This window comes from Bos javanicus, chromosome 24 (assembly GCF_032452875.1).
Source record: "Bos javanicus breed banteng chromosome 24, ARS-OSU_banteng_1.0, whole genome shotgun sequence".
In the NCBI taxonomy this organism is placed as follows: Eukaryota; Metazoa; Chordata; class Mammalia; order Artiodactyla; family Bovidae; genus Bos; species Bos javanicus.
The window spans coordinates 25,148,902-25,173,002 of record NC_083891.1 but is presented as its reverse complement, the minus strand read 5'-3'; the positions used below and the strand labels follow the sequence as shown (position 1 = coordinate 25,173,002).

At 41.6% G+C, this 24,101-nt stretch overlaps 1 protein-coding gene across 3 annotated transcripts in view; it reads left to right on the top strand.

Moving 5' to 3' along the window:
• The first annotated feature begins 6,723 nt into the window (after nucleotides 1-6,723).
• Nucleotides 6,724-24,101, top strand: part of RNF138 (ring finger protein 138) — a 39,933-nt gene continuing 22,555 nt past the window's right edge. Inside the window, exons 1-2 of one of the 3 annotated variants that reach the window (XM_061399663.1) lie at nucleotides 6,724-7,026; nucleotides 7,569-7,752. In XM_061399663.1, the coding sequence (XP_061255647.1) occupies nucleotides 6,873-7,026; nucleotides 7,569-7,752 (338 nt within the window). In that variant the 5' untranslated portion in view covers nucleotides 6,724-6,872. The remainder of the gene's footprint in view (nucleotides 7,027-7,568; nucleotides 7,753-24,101) is intronic. The other 2 variants (XM_061399661.1, XM_061399660.1) reach the window with 2 other exon arrangements.

Below are 24,101 nucleotides of genomic sequence, written 5' to 3'. Positions count from 1 at the left end.
AAATGCATATTTATAATGGCATTTATGAGGACTTGAAATTTAACTGTTCCAAACTGTGGTAGACTAAACAGGTAAATTCGGAGGACCTATGCTAGGGGGCACCTTCCAGGACTGCTGCTGCCAGTACCCCTGACTCTCATACCCCAGCCTGAGGCATCCTTCTGTGTGTGTGTGTGTGTGTATGTGTGTGTGTGTCTGTGTGTGTGTGCGCGTGTGCGCATGAGTGCACATGTGTGCGCAAATATTGCAGTGAAGTGGGAAAAAGAAGTAATAAGTATTAATTCAATGCAGTCACTCAGTTGTGTCCGACTCTTTGTGATCCCGTGGACTGCAGCATGCCAGGCTTCCCTGTCCATCACCAACTCCTAAAGCTTGCTCAGACTCGTGTCCATCGAGTTGGTGATGCCATCCAACCATCTCATCCTCTGACGGCCCCTTCTCCTCCTGCCTTCAATCTTTCGCAGCATCACGGTCTTACCCAATGAGTCAGTTCTTTGCATCAGGTGGCCAAAGTATTGGAATTTCAGCTTCAGCATCAGTCCTTCCAATGAATACTCAGGACTGATTTCCTTTAGGTTTAACTGGTTAGATCTTCTTTCAGTCCAAGGGACTCTCAAGAGTCTTTTCCAACACCACAGTTCAAAAGCATCAATTCTTTGGCACTCAGCTTTCTTCACAGTCCAACTCTTACATCCATACATGACTTCTGGAAAAACCATAGCTTTGAATAAACTGACCTTTGTCGGCAAAGTAACGTCTCTTCTTTTTAATATACTGTCTAGGTTGCTCATAGCTTTTCTTCCAAGGAGCAAGCATCTTTTAATTTCATGGCTGCAGTCACCATCTGCAGGGATTTTGGAGCCAAAAAAAAAATAGTCTCTCACTGTTTCCATTGTTTCCCCATTTATTTGCCATGAAGTGATAGGACCGGATACCATGATCTTCATTTTCTGAATGTTGAGTTTTAAGCCAACTTTTTCACTCTCCTCTTCCACTTTCATCAAGAGGCCTTTTAGTTCTTTGCCTTCTGCCATAAGGGTGGTGTCATCTGCATATCTGAGGTTATTCATATTTCTTCCAGAAATCTTGCTTCCAGCTTGTGCTTCATCCAGTCTGGCATTTCGAGTGATGTACTTTGCATATACGCTAAATAAGCAGGGTGACAATATACAGCCTTGATGTACTCCTTTCCCAATTTGGAACCAGTCTGTTCCATGCCCAGTTCTAACTGTTGCTTCTTGAGCTGCATACAGATTTCTCAGGGGGCAGGTAAGGTGGTATTTCTGTCTCTTGAAGAATTTTCCACAGTTTGTTGTGATCCACAGTCAAAGGCTTTGGTGTAGTGAATAAAGCAGAAGTAGATGTTTTTCTGGAACTCTCTTGCTTTTGTGATGATCTAGTGGGCGTTGGTAATTTGATCTCTGGTTCCCCTGTGTTTTCTAAATCCAGCTTGAACATCTGGAAGTTCACGGTTCACGTATTGCTGAAGCTTGGCTTGGAGAATTTTGAGCATTACTTTGCTAAAGTGTGAGATGAGTGCAGTTGTGTGGTAGTTTGAGCACTCTTTGGCATTGCCTTTCTTTGGGATTGGAATGAAAACTAACCTTTTCCAGTCGTGTAGCCACTGCTGATTAGTATTAATTCAACAGGAATGAAAAGAACTTTACTTAAAAAAAAAAGCTTAAAAATATTATATGCCTTCAGTGAATAGGTTATTTATGTACATCGTCAGGAGTAATATTGAAAATATTTAACAACTGGAATCAAATGGCCCTTCAGGACAGACTAGTGACCAGTCAGAATGGGCCAGGCTGGAAAGGACTTGCAGAGCTGCGCTGGTGCCAATCAGCTGAACATCATGACTCCACATGATACCAATTTAAATAGATACTAAAGGGTAGATAGCGAAAAGTGAGCCTCCCTCCTATTCCATCTCCCAGCTTCCCCACTCACCTCTTCCAAGGCAATTACTTTTACCACAAAACGAGCTTTGAAGATTTTGTAATAAGACAAAGCTAGGCTTTATCAAGAGAGAAATTAATTTTCTAAATATATTTGTTTCCCCCTTTAGTATGTTAATTACCTGGCCTAGTAGACTTGACTGAAGAGCTTTACATATGGGAGTACCCCAGTCAGCCCATCAGCCATAAATGGCAGGGGAAATGTCCTTTCTTTCCAGTCCAGGGGATTGTGAAATATAATTCATATTTTTTGGCAATACAAAAATTTAAACATAAAAAAGTTTTCTTTGCCCTTTGGCCTCCTCTCTCCTCCCACTGTGCATTGTGTATTTGCATCATGCATCAACAAAAGTTTCCCCATTAGCAGGAAACACCTGTTCAACCATAAAAAGCAACATTCTCTTAGCATCATCAAGACAACTCTTTAAAAGATAACATTCCTCCTTGATCTTGTAAGGGCTCACATGACCCACCACGAGGATGCTTAGATCTGGGTTATGTAAAATGTTAATATCACATCCTTTGATGTACTGCCCTCTGTCTCAGAAAACTCACATAACTGTGCCTTAATTTCTAACAGGTGGAACAGTTCTCAGAGCTTTCTTTATTTTATTTACTAATTTGTTTATTGAGGTATAATTGCTTTACAATGTCACACTAGTTTCTGCTGTACAACAAAGTGAATTAGCTATATGCATATGTATATCTCCTCCCTCTCCCACCTCCGGCCTCTCCATTCCACCCCCGTAGGTGATCACAGAGCACGGAGCTGAGCTCCCTGTGTGATATGGCAAGTTCCCACTAGCTAGCTATTCTACACCTGGTAGTGTACTCGCTGGGTTTCCCTGATGGCTCAGACAGTAAAGAATCTGCCTGCTTTGCAGGAGACCTGGGTTTGATCCCTGAGTTGAGAAGATTCCCTTGAAGGAGGGCATGACAACCCACTCTATTATTCTTGCTTGGAGAATCCCCATGGACAGAGGAACCTAGCGGGCTGCAGTCCATGGGGTTGCAAAGAGTCAGACATGACTGAATGATTCAGCACAGCACGGCACAGTGTATCCGTGTGTGCCCTCAGTTGCTCAGTCACGTCTGACTCTTTGCAATCCTATAGACTGTAACCCAGAAGGCTCCTCTGTCCATTGAATTTTCTTGGCAAGAATACTGGAGTGGGTTTCCATTTCCTCTTCCAGGGGATCTTCTGGACCTAGGGATCCAACCTGTGTCTACTGCATTGGCAGGTGGATTCTTTACCACTGAGCCACCTGGGAAGCCCATGGTAGTGCATTTAAGTCCAATCTAATCTCCCAATTCATCCCGCCCTCCCCCTACCTCCCCTGCCATGTCCACATATTGGTTCTCTGTGTCTGTATCTCGATTCCTGCCCTGGAACGATGTTCATCATTATCATTTTTCTAAATTCCACATACATGAATTAATATACAAAATTTGCTTTTCTTTTTCTGACTTACTTCACTCTGTGTGACAGACTCCAGGTCCATCCACATCTCTACAAATGACCCAATTTTTGTTCCTTGTTTATGGCTGAGTAATAGTCAATTGTATATCTCAGGGCTTATTGAGAAGCTGTTCCCAGGTTATAATTCTCAAATTTAGCTTGAATAAAAATTTCCATTTCTTTCTTAGATTGATTGATTTTCACTGACAGACTTCTAGTTTGAAAAGAGAGAAGAAAGATGTGTTAGATAGGTTGAGAGGACAGCTGAGGGCTGGGGAGCTGAAAGCACATTGCCTCATAGGCTGGGCAGAACCAACCTATGGGTCAGCACTTCAGGCAAATCCAATGACATACAATGAGTCTTCCTCCCAGAGACAGAGGGGAGGGACCCCGGAGATGCAGTGGAGTATAGTTGTCTTGAGAACATGAGGGACCTGCTGCATTGAGGATCAAGAAACCAGAAGATGACAGTGGCAGAGATCTAGAAGGTTCTACAGCATTGGTGAGATGAAATCAACCAGGGCACAGGACCGGGCCATGACCCAGCTAGGACAGGCCAGAGTAGCCCTCACCAGCATGTTACCAGCAACAGAACGCCCAAGACTTGCATCTCAGAGAACAGTCAAAATGATCCTCTTCTGTAGAAAAGTCCAGCGAGAATTTAAGGAGACTTTGTAGCTCTTAGGACCAAGACTCCAGAGTAGTGTCTCAAGTTCATGCCAACTACCCTTTGTCTTTCTTTTTATCTTCCCACATGTCATTTTGAGGATAGCTGACTGAGAGAGAGGGGCTGAGGAAATGTTTAAATTATTTCAACGGACTAAGTTTATAAATTGGTCTAACATTTAGAGTTTTCCCCCTACTGTTCCCCAAACCTGAGGACATTTTATTTACACAGCTGAATGGATCTTGAGTAAATCTGTGACATTGCCATAAAAATATCAAGTAGCTTTTCATATAAAAAGCTGCCAAGACAGAAGGTTATGTATTTTGGCATTTATGGTTTATTTTTCTAAGCTTAACTCTCAAAAGATGACTACAGTTTTCTTATACCCACACTCTTGATGGATTTCCACATATGGCCAACTATACACATACATGTAAGCCAAATGACTTACCTGAGTCAGAGAGTATATGAAAAGCAATACAAATGTGTTTGGATTAGTGCATTGAGGAAGGCTGCCATTACTGAGAAAGAATGAAATAAAAGTCACAAAATTAATGTTCTAATTAACAATTCTCATTGAGTAAAGGGAAACATTTACTAAGTAGAAAAAGCATTTTACTTCCTAAAGTGATCAAAATAAGTAAAATATGATTGGGAATACAGTATCAAAAATGTGAAATTTGGAACCCAAGAACCATTTTATGAGAGAATTTAAAAAGCACTTGGGGACTATTGTTATTAGATATCTCTCCCATCAGGTGCTTTTCCTCCTCCGAAGAAATCTGAAGATAAAATTAGCCTGTCTGCTTCCACTTCTACTGTTTTTGCTATGGATGAAAGGAAGAAAATAATGCCAAACACTGTAGATTGGTGGTGGAGGGAATTCGCTGCTTACTGGACACATAATTCAGTATTATTCTAGGAATTGTTGTTTAAAGATGTACATTAAGACCCATTTCAAGTCTGTACAAATCCAATTATTCATCTTCTGCATCATAGTCACTGTTAATGAAAAATTTAAGATTGATACTTTGGCAAATATTTTTTTGTTCTATCATTTTGATAGACAACCAAAAGTATAAATGAATTGAGAGCAAAGGTCATGATACCTATAACTTCCCCAGTGGTCCAGTGGCTAAGACTGGACCACCTGGACTCATTGCAAGGAGGCGAAGTTTGATCCCTGATCAGTGGGTTGCCATGCCTTCCTCTAGGGGATCTTCCTGACCCAGGGATCCAACGCATGTCTCTTATGTCTCCTGCACTGGGAGGCAAGTTCTTTACCACTAATACCATCTGGGAAGCCCCAGGGAACTAGATCCCATATGCTGCAACTAAAGATCCCCCATGCCCAGATGATAACCACTCTAATGGCAGAAAGTGAAGAAGAACTAAAGAACCTCTTGATAACCATGCTGACAAAGGTCCATATAGTCATGGCTATGGTCTTCCAGCAGTCATTTATGGCTGTGAGAGCTGGTCTGTAAAGAAGGCAGAATGCTGAGAATTGATGGTTTTAAACTGTGGTGCTAGAGAAGACTCTTGAGAGTTTCTTGGACAGCAAGGAGATCTAACCAGTCAACCCTGAATGTTCATTGGAAGGACTCATGCTGAAACTGAAGCTCCAATACTTTGGTCATCTGACGCAAATACCCGACTCATTGGAAAAGACCCTGATGCTGGGAAAGACTGAAGGCAGGAGACAAGGGTGTCAGAGGATATGTCTGGATGGTGTCATTGATGCAATGGACATGAACTTGGGCAAATTCCGGGAGATGGTGAGGCACAGGGAGGCCTGGCTTGCTCCGTGCAGTCCACAGTGCTGCGAAGAGTTGGACACAACTGGCCGACTGAACAACATGCCCAACATCCAAAACCTCAAGTGCCACAACTAAGGCCCAGGACAAATAAATATTTTTAAAAAGCTGATGACACCTGCATGACATTTATCACAGTGCCAAGAACAATGTAGACAATAAATGATAAAATTGAATTAACTAAGCCTTTCAATGGCTCCTAGTAATGATTCATTTAGCCCATAGTGGAAAGCTTTAACAAAGCATGGTAATGAAACTTTTTCTTTCCTCAAGTGAATTGAGGATGCTTTATGATGTTCTATATTTATTTAGCTCTGTTCATGTAATTGTGACCTCATCTTATTCACTTACCAATTGTGTGGATATATCTGGGAATTAACGGCTCATTAAAAAAAAATTTAGTTGATTACGGTAAAATGCCTAGATCCATGCTTCTACCTCATTTTTCTTCGAACCTATCAAACAACAAAACAATGGTGTTGGTGGAAAACTGTATTTGTGACTGTAACTCACTGTGTTAAGGTCTAAAGATGAAGTCTAAAGCCTCTCAAGGAGGCTTATCTATAATTTTTTTTCTCCAAAGGTTTAAAATCCCATAACGGATTATTACAGAACACATCTTGGCAAGATCAAAACATTCTGACAAGGACTAACTCTTTAACACTATTAGGCAAGGCTATTCTTTTTTTAATGGAAAAATTCCTGCAAACACCAATATATTTGATAGGAGTTCCGAGAGACGGGATCCTTGCTGGAGGGAGGCTGGGGTAAAGGTGATCACCCAGCTGGTGATGTCACAAGCTGCTGCGGGCTACAAGCGCCGGTTGCTGTGGAGGCCACATTCCCGCCTCTCCTACACCCCAGGCTCGCCGCTCGCTCGGGCAGAGCGATGACCCGGGAGAGCAGCTGGAGAGGGCGGCGGGATCCCAGTGCACCATGAGCCTCGGGCCCGGCCCCGTTTCGGGCCGATGTGCACCACGTATTCCGCCCGCCTCTCCCCTCCCGGCCTCGCCTGCGAAGGCGGCAACGGCTGGACAAGAAGCCCGACTACGGCGCCGGGCTTCTCTACGAACACTCGCCCGGGAAGTGGGTTCACTAGCCTCGGGGCTCTGGGGCTCTTAAGTGAGAGTCTATGCTACCTGAGTGCGAGGGGCGGGGCGTGAGGCGGGTACAGGGAGGTGTGGGGCGGGGAGCCGAGGTACTGGGTAGGTTGCCGCCCGGAGACCGACGGCCGCGCGGGTGGGAGGGGGGATTTCGGGGAGCGAGTGGAGAAAGGAGCCTAAAAGCCCGGGGAAAGGGAGGCTAGACGCGCCGCAGAGGGTTGAGGGCGGAGCCCTGCGGAGCCAGGTGAGGGTGTGGCCCTGGGCGGGGGAAGGGCTAGGAACGCCCTTCCCAGGTGAGAGGGGAGGCTCCTGGCTCGAGCGGAAGCGACAGTGAAGCCAATCGTCGGGCTCTCGGCCACCGCCTCCCGCTAGGCACCGCCTTCCAGTCCTGCCCCTATGGGAGCAGCGCCCCAGGGCACGAGCCTAGCCCGGCGAGTGCGGCCGCTGTAGCGTCTCCGCGCTCGGCCCCGCCCCTCCTGGGCCCCGCCCCCGGGGCCCCGCCTCCTTCCTGGCGCGAGCAGCTTCCTGACGCGATTCCCCGCCCCCTTCGGGTTCGCGCAGGGAGTCGGGCCCCTGGCCGCCACCGCCACCCCGGCCGCCGCCGCCGCCATCGCCTTCATCCTTCGTCCCCCACCATGGCCGAGGAGCTCTCCGCGGCCACGTCCTACACCGAAGATGATTTCTACTGCCCCGTCTGTCAGGAGGTGCTCAAAACGCCCGTGCGGACTGCGGCCTGTCAGCACGTGTGAGTAGACGCCCCCTCCCCCGCGCGGAGCCGGCTGGTTTTAGGCCCCGCACCCCGCCCTGGACCCTGGGACGCAGCCTGGTGGGAGCCGAGCCCCCCGCGGCCTCCCCTCTCCGCAGCTCGGCGCTGAGGGCCCATTCCCGGTCAATCGGAGGCCGGGCCGCCCTGCCTCCGATCACTGCGCCCGTCCCCCTGAGCCCGAGCCGTCTGGCCCCGGGGCTCCCTCGTCGTCGCGCCCCCGGGGCAGTGCCCAGGCCAGTCCCCATGGCGTCCTCTCTCCTCGAGGCCCCTGCCCTCTACTGAGGGCCGGGGAGGAACTGCAGAGAACGTGGAGCCTTTTTTGTTGCCTAGCAACCCGAGTGAAGGCTGGGGTGTCGAGTGTCAAAACCGGCCTGAGGTGCCCGCTCGCCGCGACCCCACCCCCCACCCCGGCTCTCAGGTCTCCCTTTTCCTTTCAGGATCTTGGCCGCCCATCGTTCCAGATTTAGAGCTCTTATCTAACTTAGCCTTTCAGTCCCTCTTCACAGACCACCCTTGAGAGTGTTTTAATCGGTTCAAAATTCAGTGCAGGTTGGAATGCTCTAGAATGGATCGGCTTCCCTCATATGTTAGAACTGACAGGATTTCCGGGTATTGAAGTGATAGTTTCCCTTTGTTTTACCATTCTGCTTATTACTTGATTGCTACAACGATGGAAATGAGAAAGACCGCCCTTGTGAGGAATGAACTGAAATGAAGGCTGTAACCGTAGGGAGGGTGATGGAGCACAGCGAGGGGTTGGCTGGTTGAGGTGGCTTGGTGCTGTTCGATTTAGCATATTTAAAGGAAGCACTTCGATAATTAATAGAGGCTACTAGGATGTCAGTAAGAATTAGAAGGAGCCCTTCTTGTAAAGGTATATAGCACTTCTGACAAACCTGACTGCCGATCGGGGTCTCTGGGGGAACATTTTAAATAAACACACCAATTCCCAGGCTCCATTCCAAACTTAGAAAAGAATTTCTGGCAGGTGAGGCTTGGAAATCTCGTTTTGAAAAAAATACACCCAGACTTGAAAGTTCTGTGTGCTTGTAAATTGCTGAAAGGAATCGAACCATTTTCTAAATCGATTTCTCTTTCCACTGGGTTCTATAATTTTGTGAAGAATGGGTTGTTGAATTTGGGGTTAGTCTCAAATTTCCTTACAGCTGTTTCTTGATACCCACTCTTCTCACTCTGATTCCAAATCTGTTGTCTTCCTTACTCTTCTGTAGTGCTTGTATGAGCCCAAGAATATGTGACTTTTCTTGATAGAAGTTACACCAGTTACAGTTTTTCCGCTTATGGGAGATGAATGACAGTCTTTATTCCTTTATTATTTGGTGCAACAAATGCAGGTAGTTAAAAGAATATCTTGAAATGTTTAGGGCACAGTGTATGCCTTTTGGCTTTTAATCTACAAGTGTTTAACTTGGTTGCTTGCCTGCGCTTGGGCTGGCAGTGGATAGAAGAAAGGGAGGGAAGGAGGGCAAAGTAAGGCAGTAGGTCTTTTTTGGACAGAATCATTTCTAGTATCCATTGGGTCACTGACCTCGTGGAGCTCATGGTAATCTCTGCTGCTGCTGCTGTCGCTTCAGTCGTGTCCCACTCTGTGCGACCCCCAGCCCACCAGGCTCCCCAGTTCCTGGGATTCTCCAGGCAAGAACACTGGAGTGGGTTGCCATTTCCTTCTCCAATGCATGAAAGTGAAAAGTCAAAGTGAAGTCACTCAGTCGTGTGCAACTCTTAGCGACCCCATGGACTGCAGCCCACCAGGCTCCTGCGTCCATGGGATTTCCCAGGCAAGAGTACTGGAGTGCGGTGCCATTGCCTTCTCCATTCCCCTCAAAATTCCATGCAGTTTGCTCTGGTTCACTTCCCTGTGAGACATTTTGTTAAATCAGACTGTAGTTTGGCTTGACCTCAAGGCTGTGGAAATGAGTGTGGAGATGATTGTTGAGGGTTTTTCTCAAATCATCTTCTTTGGGCTGGGATGTGGAAATAAAATAGGGACTAGATTTTGGTAAGAGAAATGGACACGTTCTACTTATCCTCCATCCTCTCCTTTACCCACACTGTCCTCCATCAGACACATACACAGTTGCCCTAAGGTTCTGACTAAACAATAAATTAAGGTGGAAGGAGAAAACATTTTCTTTGGAAAGGGTGATAATGGTAGAACAGGGTATTATTAGAAGGAGTTTAGTGGGGAAATAAAATTATATTGTAAAAACCTAGTTTAGAATGTCATTTGCTCTTCCCCTTTCACAGAGAACAAACCTGGGCCTCAAACAAATTTATATTTAGCTACAAAAGGAATTTTTTGTTCATGAGTAGTGAGAGATGCAGAGAAGGCAATGGCACCCCACTCCAGTACGCTTGCTTGGAAAATCCCATGGATGGAGGAGCCTGGTAGGCTGCAGTCCATGAGGTCGCTAAGAGTCGGACACGACTGAGCGACTTCACTTTGACTTTTCACTTTCATGCATTGGAGAAGGAAATGGCAATCCACTCCAGTATTCTTGCCTGGAGAATCCCAGGGACAGGGGAACCTGGTAGGCTGCTGTCTGTGGGATCACACAGAGTCAGACATGACTGAAGTGACTTCACAGCAGCAGCAGCAGCAGTGAGAGATGAGGTGATGAGAGCTTTGGGCCCCTATGCCATTTCAACGGCAGTGAAGGATTTGCCTATTCTGGTAAAAGGAGCAGATTCATTATCACTGGAATAACTTTACCAAAAAAATAGATTCCCATTTAATCCTCATTCATCCCCTGGTGGCTCAGATGGTAAAGAATCCGCCTGCAATGCAGGAGACCGGGGTTCCATCCTTGGGTTGGGAAGATCCCCTGGAGAAGGGAGTGGCTACCCACTCCAGTATTCTTGCCTGGAGAATTCATGAACAGAGGAGCCTGGCAAGCTACAGTCCATGGGGGTCTCAAAAGAGTCAGACATGACCGAGTGACTAACGCAAGAGTAACATTCCTTCAAACAGCTGTTGTTGGATGCCTTCTGGGTGTCAGGTACAGAGAATACAAAGTGCTGTTTCTCTGGAGAATGTTCACAGTTTAATGGAGAAGATCTGTATCTGAATATGAATGGTATGGAATTGAGGAAATTTTATGTGAGCTTTGAAAGCAGGTATCTAAATTAACCTATGAGTAGAGGAGAGAGTTCCTGCATTAAGTAATAGTTTAGGTCAGAATTGGTATTCAAGGTTTGTTGGGGAATACCCTGATTAGGTGTACAGCAAGGGGAGGGGTTACCAGAGATGACTGTTTCCAGGTTATAAAGTTTGGTTGGAGCCAAAGATGAGAGTAGTGAGATGGAGCTTAGAGATGTTGGCAGGAATTTACAGTGTAAGCCAATTTGAATTTCTTGCTGAAAACCATAAAGATCTACTGAATAATTTTGTCAGGGGAGCAGTATGGTCACATTTAAATTTTAGAATACTTATAGTTACTAGCCTGGTCTAGCTTGGTACTGGTGGAATTAGTGAAGAGATCATCATTGCTCTGTCAGAGAAATGATTAGAACTTGAACCAAGGTAACAGTAGAGGGACTGGAGAGAAAAGGTTCCTGACATTTTAAGGAGATTGTGTAAGATTTGATGATTGTCCAGTAGTTAAGTGTATGTACAAAGATCTGGAATGCATGGAACTAAAGCTATGACTATGGATGAAGCCACTGGGGGATGTATATAAATTGAAAGATAGCAGAGATTGAGATGGAACAAAGTGCTGGAGAACACATGTTTAAATGTGGAGTTGAGAAAAAGTGCAGCCTAAGGAGGATTAGACAGAATAGGAAGAAAAATGAGGATAGAGTGTGACAAGCAACCAAGAAGAATTTTAAAGAAAAGGTAGTCAGGAGTGTCAGATGCCTTAGAGTGGTCAGATATTTTGAAAAACACACAAAGATGAATTAACAGTATTAAAATTGAGCAGATATGTTTCAGAAAGTACAGACTGGCATAATGGTAAAGTATTTATCTCTCTTGGTTTCATCCTTTGTAATCTTCAAAGGCTCTTTGAACCAAACCTCCCTTTTTTTCCCCATTCATTCAAAAATCTTTATTTAATACTTACTATGTACCAGGCAGAAACAAAACAAAATTTTTCTCTTTGCTGAACTTACATTCTAGTTGGGGAGGTAGGCAATAGACAACATGACAAATAAGTCATACAGTTTGTTAGAAAGTGTTAAGTACTATGAGCAGGGCTTTACAGAACATTGTAAGAACTTTGGCTTTTACTGAGTGATTTTTTTTTTTTTTAGTGTAGGAATTCAGGTGTTTTTTGTTTTTTATTGGGGTATAGTGGCCTTCCAATGTTGTGCTGATTTTTGCTGTACAGCAAAGGGAAAGCAACTGTATGTGCACATTTCCTCTCCCTCTTGGAACCTGCCCCCCCCTCCCCACACCGCCCCCCACAGTCTCCGCACACACCTATCCCACCCATCTAGGTCACCACAGAGCACCAAGCTAAGCTCCCTGTGCGGTACAGTAGTGAACCAAACCTTTGTCTATTTTGAATGGTTAAGGAAATAACTTTGTATGCTGTTAGATCTAAGCTCTATAACTGTGAAAATTACATATGACAAGTTAATGCCTTGCCAGACTCTTAAAAATGGAAGTCTAATCCATTTGCTTTGGTGCATATATGTAAGAAGCATTCTTTTATTTATTTATTTTTGTGGCACCAGGCTGCATGCAGGACCTTAGTTCCCTGGCCAAGAATCCAACCTGCGCTCCCTTAAACTGGGAGCATAGAGTCTTAACCACTGGGTGATCAGGGAAGTCCCAGGAAGCATCTTTTAAAATGAGCTGATATAGATCAGCTTCCACTTCTCATTAAGCACAGATTTGTATGATTTTTGTGTGTGTGTTTATGATTCTTTGTTGACCTGCTTTGGATTATCCAGTCCCTGAATTTTCACTTAATGTTTCTTATAATTTGAGCAACTTTATAGGTATCCTGTTTGGGCATTCATGCTCGTATTACATATTTTTAAATTTCTTCTTTTCTGTATACTAATTATAATTCTGAAAGCCAGGCTCATATGGTTTCTTGCTGATTTAATAAATGCTGCTCTAGGCCATCTTTTTCTTAAAGTTTTTGAGACTTTATCTAAATGTTTTTGAAAAATATTTATAAAGTGGTATCATTAAAAAACTATGCTATTTAATTATATAACAGAAGATTGATTTGATTTAGTCTTGAAGACTACCTTGAAATATCTGATTTTTGAAAGTTTTAAGTTATTTTGGGAAATGATTTTGATTATACACTAGGAAGAGAAAAGATACACAATTTAAAATTAATAGTGAAGCAGGAGCTTGATGGATGGGAAAGTTGCTTTTCTCTTCCAGTGTCTGATCAACCTGTTGTTTGGAGAATGGATAAGGAAAATTCATCTGGCATTTGCTTAAAGGTAGGAGAAATTTAAAGATAACCTTTTAAATTGTTTCACTATCCTAAAGATGCAGGCTCCTTTGATATATCAACATAGTTCTAGTAATCTTGACTTGTACCTTTTTTCCGTCTCATTCTAGTTTGTTTTGAAATAAACTTTGTCTAGCAAATTCAGATAGTCTAGTGAAAGGGAGATGAGGAATAAGCAGTTTTGTATCTGAAGAAATGTGCATGGTGGTACAGAGGCAGAAACAGTAGGATGGAGATAAAAGACCTGAATAACTTCCTTTGTGTACCACCTATCACAGTTTATAATCATAATATTTTTGGAGTCAGTTGATTTGATGGATGCCATTTTCTCCAGTTAGACTGGAAGCTCTTAAAAGGCAGCAACCCAGGTCTACTTTTACATACTGAATAATTATATGAATGGATTTGTGTTTGGAGCCCACAGCTTACTAGCTGTATCACTTGGTCAAGTGATTTATCTCCTTTTAGTCTGTTTTCCTCTCCATAAAACAGGGGTAAAAGCAGCCTGTTTCTCAGTGTTATTGCACGGACCAAATGAGGTAATGTTTGTGAATGATAGTAATAATCTTGTATGTATATTTTATAGTTTTCAAAACCCATCAAAATATAAAAATATTTTTAATTTAGTACCTATAGCATCTAACATGAAAAGCTAGATTATTTTTGTAAACAAGAAGGAATCTTATTTCTAGTGTGTTGGTCCATATGTTTAATACCGAAGGTATTATTGTGAATGGAGAATATTGTAATTCACAATTTTAAAGGTACAAAAGGAAATAATATGATTGTCTCCCACAGTCACTGTTACCTTATATATTCTTCCAGAGTGCATACTATATGCACTCTTTTGTACATTGCTATTTTCATGTTTTGGTGTATCGGAGGTTATTCTATATCAGTACATAAAGGGTCTTCTTTTTTTCTCTTTTTTTTCTGGTTGTAGAGTTTTCATTAATTCATTCAGCCAACACTGAGTGTCCATGATGTGCTGACAGTACTATTGTATATTCTAGGGCTCTAGGGGTTCAACAAACCAGACAGAAATTCCTGACCCCAGTGGAACATACTGAGTGTTCTAGTATTCCGTTTTTGATGTATCATTATTTATTTAGCTAATCTCTTACCTGATGGACACGTAGGTTGTTTCCAGTCTTTTTGCTGTTACAGATAGTGCCACAGTGATTAAACTTGTATGAATACCATTTCACATGTGAGAGTTTTTCCTGTAAGATAATTCTCACAAGTGGAGTTGCTGGGTCAGAGGGTAAATACAAGGGAATTTGTCAGCTGTGTCACACAAGAATGATTATAGCTATATTGAAGTATTTTGTACATGAAAGCTGCTCATGGTTTTGATTTGAGGACTGTGGATTGTATTTTGGGTTAAGTAAATTTTTGGATTAGGTTAAGGTAGGTTAGCATTCAATGCCTACTAGATTGAAGGCAAAAGGAGAAGTGGGTGGCAGAGAATGAGATGGTTACATAGTATCACTGATTCAATGGACATGAATTTGAGCAAACTCTGGGAGATAGTGGAGGACAAAGGAACCTGGCGTGCTGCATGCAGTCCATGGGGTCACAAAGAGTCAGACATGACTTATGACTGAGCAACAACTACGTGCCCAGCTCTGTGTTACAGTGCTGGTCATACAGTGGTGTACAGTTAGATATGATCCCTGCCCTCAGAATTGGCATTGATGAGACACATTTTAGTTCAAATAAACACTCAGATAAATGTGTAGTTACAAACCTACAGGTTGAAAGAGCAAGCATAAGAAAGGGAGCAGATCTAGGTGGGTTGGTGAGTGGATGGTTCAGTAGTCAAAGACCTTTCTTGAGGAAGTGAAATTGTTGCTGAGGTTTAAGTGACATGTAGGTGTTAATTTGTGGAGGACTGTGTTTGTATATAGAGTATTTTGGGGTGAGGGAAAATTCAGGGCCTTGTTTTTCAATGAAGAAACACCTTGCCTTAGTCTCTTACAGGTTTATTTATAAAGGTATTTATTTGTTTGGCTGCGCTGGGTCCTCATTGCAACATGTGGGATCTTTTTGTTGTGGCATGCAAACTGTTAGTTGTGGCAAGTGGGATCTAGTTCCCTGACCAGGGCTTGAACCGGGCCTCTGCCTTGGGAGCTCAGTCTTAGCCATTGAACCACCAGGGAAGCCCTGTTTACTTATTTTTTGTAAAGTCTTCGTTTCCTTATCTGTAAAATAAAGGAACTTTTAAACGTTTATTTATTATTAAGAACTTAAGATAATGTATGTTAAGATAAAGTTTCTGGAACCCTGCCTAGCACATGTTAAATGCTCAAAAAATAGTTTCTGCTGTTTGTATAGATGTCATGTTGCTTTCTACAAACCTGGGCTTACACAATGCCATTAATACTATTAAAGTATATCTGTATTTTGCCAGCTTTTTTTGTAAACCAGTATTTTGTTAGTTTAATACAGTTCATAATGGTGTCTAGAAGTCACTTTAAAATTTATTTTTTTAGTTGCTAGCAAGCTATATGCATTTTTCCATATTAAATATTTATATCCTAATTTATAATTTTATTGTTCAGAATGTGCTTTATGTACATTTGTGGTCATTTCTATGACTGATTCAGTAATAACCCATTGTAATTTATTACTTATTTTACATTATTTTCCTGCCTTTTGTTTGTTTTGGTAGATTACTGTATCTTATTATACATTCAGATTTGAGATACTTGATTCCTTTTATCTAAGTTATAATGCTGTCCATTTTTTTGTTTGTTGAATCTTCTAAAGAAAATTGTCCATTTTCAGACTTACTTGGAATCTACTAAGATAATATGGGTTTTTTTGTTTAAACTTTTAGAAATTTTATTTATTTATTTTTATTTTTACTTTACAATATTGTATTGGTTTTGCCATACAGCAGCATGCATCCGCCACAGGTATACACATGTTCCCCATCCTGAACCCCCCTCGCACCTCCCTCCCCATACCATCCCTCTGGGTCATCCCAGTGCACCAGCCCTAAGCTTCCTGTATCCTGCATCAAACCTGGACTGGCGATTCGTTTCTTATGTGATATTATACATGTTTTAATGCCATTCTCCCAGATACATGGTTTTGAATCATTATTAATTTGCCTATCTTATTTAGTTGACCTTAGTATTTCTTAGAGGGTATTCCTTTTCTATTTTTGGTAAAATCTCTTTAGTATATTTGAATTCTTCTAATTTGATTCTTTGGGGATTTTTCACTTTCATTAGTAACTTTTGCTAATTTTTAGCACAGTATCATATGACTTGTTAACTGTTTTGAGACATAGTATATACACACACACACACTTGGTGCCAGTACCTATGCTGGAAGTCCCATCAAGGTAGGGATTTTCATCACTTTTGTTCCCTGATGTGTCCCTAGTGTCTGTTATGTAGTAAGTACTTAAAGCATATTATTAGGTGAATATTCATTATAATATATGGATAAGTTATTTATTTTGAGATTATTGTAGATTCACATGTAGTTGTAAGAAATAATATACAAACTGTGTACCCTGACCCAGTTTCCCTTAATCATAATGTCTTGTAAATAAAACCAGGATATCTCATTGATAAAGATAAAAACCATTTCCATCACCACAAAGATTTTTCCTGTATTTCTTGTACAGTCACACCCACTTTCCTCTTGATTCCACTCTGTCCCTCCTTCACCCTTGGCAAGCACTAATGTTCTCATGCTCTCTGTTTCCATAATTTTGTCATTTCAAGAATCTTAAATATTGTGCAACTCTGTAAAATACAATAAAAAAATAAAAGCTCACTGAAATGTACGCTTTAAATGGGTGAATGGTGTATGGTATGTGAGTTTTATCCAATAGTTGCTGTTGTTCAGTCGCCCGGTTGTGTCTGACTCTTTGTGACCCCATGGACTGCAGCACACCAGGCCTCCCTATCCTTTATCATCTCCCCAAGTTTGCTCAAGTTCATGTCCATTGCATTGGTGATGCCATATCCAGCCATCTCATCCTCATATTTCAATAGAGCTATTACCAGAGAATGTTATGTAATGTTATATAAATGGAATCAAACAATTTATAACTTTTTGGGATTTCTTTTTTCCCCTCAGCACAATTCTCTAGAGATTCAGGTTTTTGTGTGTTACCATTATTTCCTCTTATTGGTGAATATGCATGCATACATGGTATGGATGTACTGCATTTTGATTAAACATTGATCCACTGAAGGCAATCTGGAATAGTCAGTTTTTGAGTATTTCAAATAGAGCTGCTATAAATAATCATGTACAGATTTTTGTGTGAACATAAACTTTCATTCCTCTAGGATAAATGCCCAAGAACACAATTAGTGGATCATATGGTGGTTGCATGTTTTACCTTTTAAGAAAATGCCAGATCATTTCCTACGGTATCTGTACCATTTAACATTTCCACCAGCAATGTATGAGTGATCCAGTTTCTTTGTATCCTCACCAGCATTTCATGTTGTCAATTTTTAAAAATTTAAGCCATTTCAATGTGTGCAGTGATATCTGATGACTTTAATTTACATTTTACTAATGGCTAATGATGTTAAACATCTTTTCATGTGCTTGTTTAGTATCTGTATCTTCTCAGGTAAAATTAGCATCATGTCTGTTCAGTTTCTTTTGCCTATGTTTTTAAATTAGATTATTTGCTTTTTCCTTTTCAGCTTTGAGACTTCTTTATGTATTCTAGATACTACTCCTTTGTTAGATACATGATTTACAATTTTTTCCCCCCAGTCTTTGGATTCTCTTTTTGTCTTTTTAACAGTCTTTGCACAGCAAACATTTAGGATTTCTATAATGTCCACTTTATCAATTTTTCCTCTTGTGAAATGTGTTTTCAACATTAAGTCTAAGAACTCTGTCTAGCTCTGTATTCTAAATATTTTCTACCTTTTTCTGAAAGGTTTATGTTTTACATTTTGCTCTGTGAATTGGTCTCCTAGGACTGCTATGACAAATTACTACAAACTTGGTGACTTTAAAACAGAAATGAATTTTTTCACAGTTCTGTAGGATAGAAGTTTGAAATCAATTTGAGTTGGCCAAAGTCAAGGTGTTGGCAGGGCCTTGAGAAGCTGGGGGCCACATCACTCCAGTCTTGGCCTCCATCTCAGTATGGCTTTTCTTCTGTGTGTTTGTGTCAGATCTCCTTCTGCCTCTTTTACAAAGACTTGTAGCATTTGGGACCCACTTGGATAATCTCAGCTAATTTCTTCATCCCCAAGCCTTAACGGTAATCAGATCTCTTATAATATAAGGTGATACTATCTTCTCCTGGGAATTAGGAAGTGACTATATCTTTGGATGGCCATAACCCACTTTACTACAGTCTGTGATCTATTTTGAATTAACTTTATATAAAGGGGCAGTTTGAGTGGAGTTTATTTTTTTGGTCTATGGATTTCTAGTTGCTCTAGCATCATTTATTAAAAAGTCTATCTTTCCTTCATTAAGCTGTTTTTGCACCTTTGTAAATCAGTTTTGCTTTCTAAGATATATTTTTACCGGTCTTTAAGAAGTAGTTTTAGTGTCTATTTAAAGGATAGCTGTGCATAGTTACTAAGATTTGACTTAGGGTTTTTTATTTTGGGCCAAGCCACACAGTTTGCATGATCTCAGTTTCTTGACCAGGAATTGAACCCAGGCCACAGAAATGAAGGCTTGAAATCCCAACCACTAGGCCAGCAGAGAACTTCCCCAAATCTTATTCCTATTGTCACTTGTTGTATCCACCTCTGCCCCACAGTTCCCCAGTATATATCACTATTTCTTTGGTATCTTTTCAGAAGTTTTACATATACATAAGCAAATCTGAACATATATTCTTTCCCTTCCCGTAGCATAGTGTACATAAAAATTGTATTCATACTTGCTTACAGCATTTCCCTTAGGGAATATAAAATATAAATAAAGCTAAAATACTCTTTCATGGTTATTGTAATGAGTAGTGTGTACTTTTTTCAGACTAAATTAAAACTTTACATAGAGTATTCTTTCAGATGTTCACATTTGAGTTTTGCCCCAGTCCCATTTTTCCCATAAACTCTTTGATTTTTACTGGATGACTTTGCATAGTGCAGTCATTTCTAGGAATGCATGTGTAATTTTACCAGAACTGAGTCTTTCAGAGAGTAAAAGTGCTAACTTTTCTGAGTGTATTTGTGTGTAATCCCAAAGAATGCTGGTATAGAAATATTAATATCAGACAGTACAATTCAGATAGCATGATAAGAAAGAAGGTCATTTCAGTTGGAAAAAAGAAATAATCATGAACTTTTTTGCAGCCACCAACATAATTGTAGATGAGAGCTGACAATTGTTGGGAAGAATTGACAGACCTCGAATTTTTCATCCTTTTAAATGGAACCAGTTTTCACTGGGCCTTAGGAAGTCAAGTGGGCCTTAGGAAGCATCACTATGAACAAAGCTAGTGGAGGTGAAGGAATTCCAGTTGAGCTATTTGAAATCCTAAAAGATGATGCTGTGAAAGTGCTGCACTCAATATGCCAGCACATATGGAAAACTCAGCAGTGGCCACAGGATTGGAAAAGGTCAGTTTTTATTCCAATCCCAAAGAAAGGCAATGCCAAAGAGTGTTCAAACTAACACACAATTGTACTCATCTCACACGCTAGCAGAGTAATGCTCAAAATTCTCCTAGCCAGGCTTCAACAATACATGAACCATGAACTGTCAGATGTTCAAGCTGGATTTAGAAAAGGCAGAGGAACCAGAGGTCAAATTGCCAGTATCCGTTGGATCATAAAATAAGCAAGTGAGTTCCAGAAAAACGTCTCCTTTATTGACTATGCCAAAGCTTTTGATTGTGTGGATCACAACAAACTGTGGAAAATTCTGAAAGAGATGGGAATACCAGACCACCTTACCTGCCTCCTTAGAAATCTATATGCAGGTCAAGAAGCAACAGTTAGAACCAGACATGGAACATCAGACTGATTCCAGATTGGGAAAGGGGTACATCAAGGCTGTGTATTGTTACCCTGCTTATTTAACTTATATCTAGAGTACATTATGCGAAATGCCGAGCTGGATGAAGCACAAGCTGGAATCAAAATTGCTGGGAGAAATATCAATAACCTCAGATATGCAGATGACACCACCCTTATGGCAGAAAGTGAAGAGGAACTAAAAAACCTCTTGATGAAAACGAAGGAGGAGAGTAAAAGAGTTGGCTTAAAGCTCAACATTCAAAAAACTAATATCATGACATCCAGTCCCATCAGTTCATGCGAAATAGATGGGGAAACAATGGAAACAGTGATAGACTTTATTTTTTTGGTCTCCAAAATCACTGCAGATGGTGACTGCAGCCATGAAATGATAAGATGTATGCTCCTTGGAAGAAAAGCTATGACCAACCTACACAGCATATTAAAAATCAGATATTACTTAGCTGACAAAGGTCTGTATGGTCAAATCTATGGTTTTTCCAGTAGCCATGTGCGGATGGACCCTGGTGGTCTGCAGTCCAGGGGGTTGCTAAGAGTCGGACACGACTGAGCGACTTCACTTTCACTTTTATGCATTGGAGAAGGAAATGGCAACCCACTCCAGTGTTCTTGCCTGGAGAATCTCAGGGACGGGGGAGCCTGGTGGGCTGCCGTCTATGGGGTTGCACAGAGTTGGGCATGACTGAAGTGACTTAGCAGCAGTAGCAGCATGTATGGATGTGACAGTTGAACTATAAAGAAAGCCGAGCACCAAAGAATTGATGCTTTTGACTTGTGGTGTTGGAGAAGACTCTTGAGAGTCCCTTGGACTGCAAGGAGATCAAAGTAGTCCATCTTAAAGGAAGTCAGTCCTGAATATTCATTGGAAGGACTGATGTTGAAGCTGAAACTCTACTACTTTGGCCACTTCATGCAAAGAACTGACTCATTGGAAAAGACCCTGGTACTGGGAGAAATTGAAGGAGGAGGAGAAGGGGACGACAGAGAATGAGATGGTTGGATGGCATCACCAACTCGATGGACATGAGTTTGAGCAAGCTCTGGGTGATGGTGATGGACAAGGAGGCTTGGCGTGCTGCAGTCCATGGTGTCACAAAGAGTCAGACATGACTGAGGATAATTACCTTACAGTATTGTGGTTTTTGCCACATATTGACATGAATCAGCCACGGGTGCACATTTGACCCCCCGCTATCTGGAATCCCCCTTCTACTTCCTCTCCACCACATTCCTCTAGGTTGCCCCAGAGCACCGGCTTTGAGTACCCTGCTTCATGCATTGAACTTGCCTTGGTCATCTCTTTTACATATGGTAATATGCATGTTTCAGTAATATTCTCTCAAATCATTCCACCCTTGCCTATCCCAAAGTCCAAAAGTCTGTTCGTTACATCTGTGTCTCTTTTGCTGCCTTGTATATAGGATCGTTGTTACCATCTTTCTAAATTCCATATATATGCATTAATATGCTGTATTGGTATTTCTCTTTCTGACTTACTTCACTCTGTACAATAGGATCCAGTTTCATCCACTTTATTAAAACTGATTCAAATGCATTCCTTTTTATAGCTGAGTAATATTCCATTGTGTATATGTACCCGCTTAGCCATTCATCTGCCCATGGATATCTAGGTTGCTTCCATGTCTTAGCTGTTGTAAACGGCTCAATGAACTGTTTATAAGTGCTCAATGAACATTGGGGTACATTTGTGTTTTGGTTCTGGTTTCCTCGGTGTGTATGCCCAGCAGTGGGATTGCTGGGTTGTATGGAAGTTCTATTTACAGTTTTTTAAGGAATCTCCACACTGTTCTCCATAGTGGCTATACCAGTTTGCGTTCCCAACAGCAGTGTAAGAGGGTTGCCGTCTCTCCAGCATTTATTGTTCGTAGACTTTTGATGGCGGCCTTTCTGACTGTTGTGAGATGATACCTCATTGTGGTTTTCATTTGCATTTCTCTAATAATGATTGATGTTAAGCATCTTTTCATGTGTTTATTAGCCATCTGTATGTCTTCTTTGGAGAAATGTCTTTAGTTCTTTGGCCCACTTTTTTGATGGGGTTCGTTTTTCTGGTGTTGAGCTGCATGAGCTGCTTGTATACTTTGGAGATTAATTCTTTGTTGGGTGTTTCATTTGCTATTATTTTCTCCCATTTGGAATGCTGCATTTTCACCTTGCTAATAGTTTCCTTTGCCGTGCAAAAGCTCTTAAGATTAATTAGGTCGGGAATGGCAAACCACTTCAGTATTCTTGCCTTGAGAACCCCATGAACAGTATGAAAAGGCAAAATGATAGGATACTGAAAGAGAAACTCCCCAGGTCAGTAGGTGCCCAATATGCTACTGGAGATCAGTGGAGAAATAACTCCAGAAAGAATGAAGGGATGGAGCCAAAGCAAAAACAATACCCAGCTGTGGATGTGACTGGTAATAGAAGCAAGGTCTGATGCTGTAAAGAGCAATATTGCATAGGAACCTGGAATGTCAGGGCCATGAATCAAGGCAAATTGGAAGTGGTCAAACAAGAGATGGCAAGAGTGAATGTCGACATTCTAGGAATCAGCGAACTGAAATGGACTGGAATGGGTGAATTTAACTCAGATGACCATTATATCTCCTACTGCGGGCAGGAATCCCTCAGAAGAAATGGAGTGGCCATCATGGTCAACAAAAGAGTCCGAAATGCAGTACTTGGATGCAATCTCAAAAACGACAGAATGATCTCTGTTCGTTTCCAAGGCAAACCATTCAATATCAGAGTAATCCAAGTCTATGTCTCAACCAGTAATGCTGAAGAAGCTGAAGTTGAACGGTTCTATGAAGACCTACAAGACCTTTTAGAACTAATACCCAAAAAAGATGTCCTTTTCATTATAGGGGACTGGAATGCAAAAGTAGGAAGTCAAGAAACACCTGGAGTAACAGGCACATTTGGCCTTGAAATACGGAATGAAGCAGGGCAAATACTAATAGAGTTTTGCCAAGAAAATGCACTGATCATAACAAACACCCTCTTCCAAAAACACAAGAGAAGACTCTATACATGGACATCACCAGATGGTCAACACTGAAATCAGACTGATTATATTCTGTGCAGCCAAAGATGGAGAAGCTCTATACAGTCAGCAAAAACAAGACCGGGAGCTGAGTGGCTCAAATCATGAACTCCTTATTGCCAAATTCAGACTGAAATTGAAGAAAGTAGGGAAAACCACTAGACCATTCAGGTATGACCTAAATCAAATCCCTTATGATTATACAGTGGAAGTGAGAAATAGATTTAAGGGCCTAGATCTGATAGATAGAGTGCCTGATGAACTATGGAATGAGGTTTGTGACATTGTACAGGAGACAGGGATCAAGACCATCCCCATGGAAAAGAAATGCAAAAAAGCAAAATGGCTGTCTGGGGAGGCCTTACAAATAGCTGTGAAAAGAAGAGAAGTGAAAAGCAAAGGAGAAAAGGAAAGATATAAACATCTGAATGCAGAGTTCCAAAGAATAGCAAGAAGAGATAAGAAAGCCTTCTTCAGTGACCAATGCAAAGAAATAGAGGAAAACAACAGAATGGGAAAGACTAGGGATCTCTTCAAGAAAATCAGACATACCAAAGGAACATTTAATGCAAAGATGAGCTCGATAAAGGACAGAAATGGTATGGACCTAACAGAAGCAGAAGATATTAAGAAGAGATGGCAAGAATACACAGAAGAACTGTACAAAAAAGATCTTCACGACCCAGATAATCACGGTGGTGTGATCACTGGCCTAGAGCCAGACATCCTGGAATGTGAAGTCAAGTGGGCCTTAGAAAGCATCACTACGAACAAAGCTAGTGGAGGTGATGGAATTCCAGTTGAGCTATTCCAAATCCTGAAAGATGATGCTGTGAA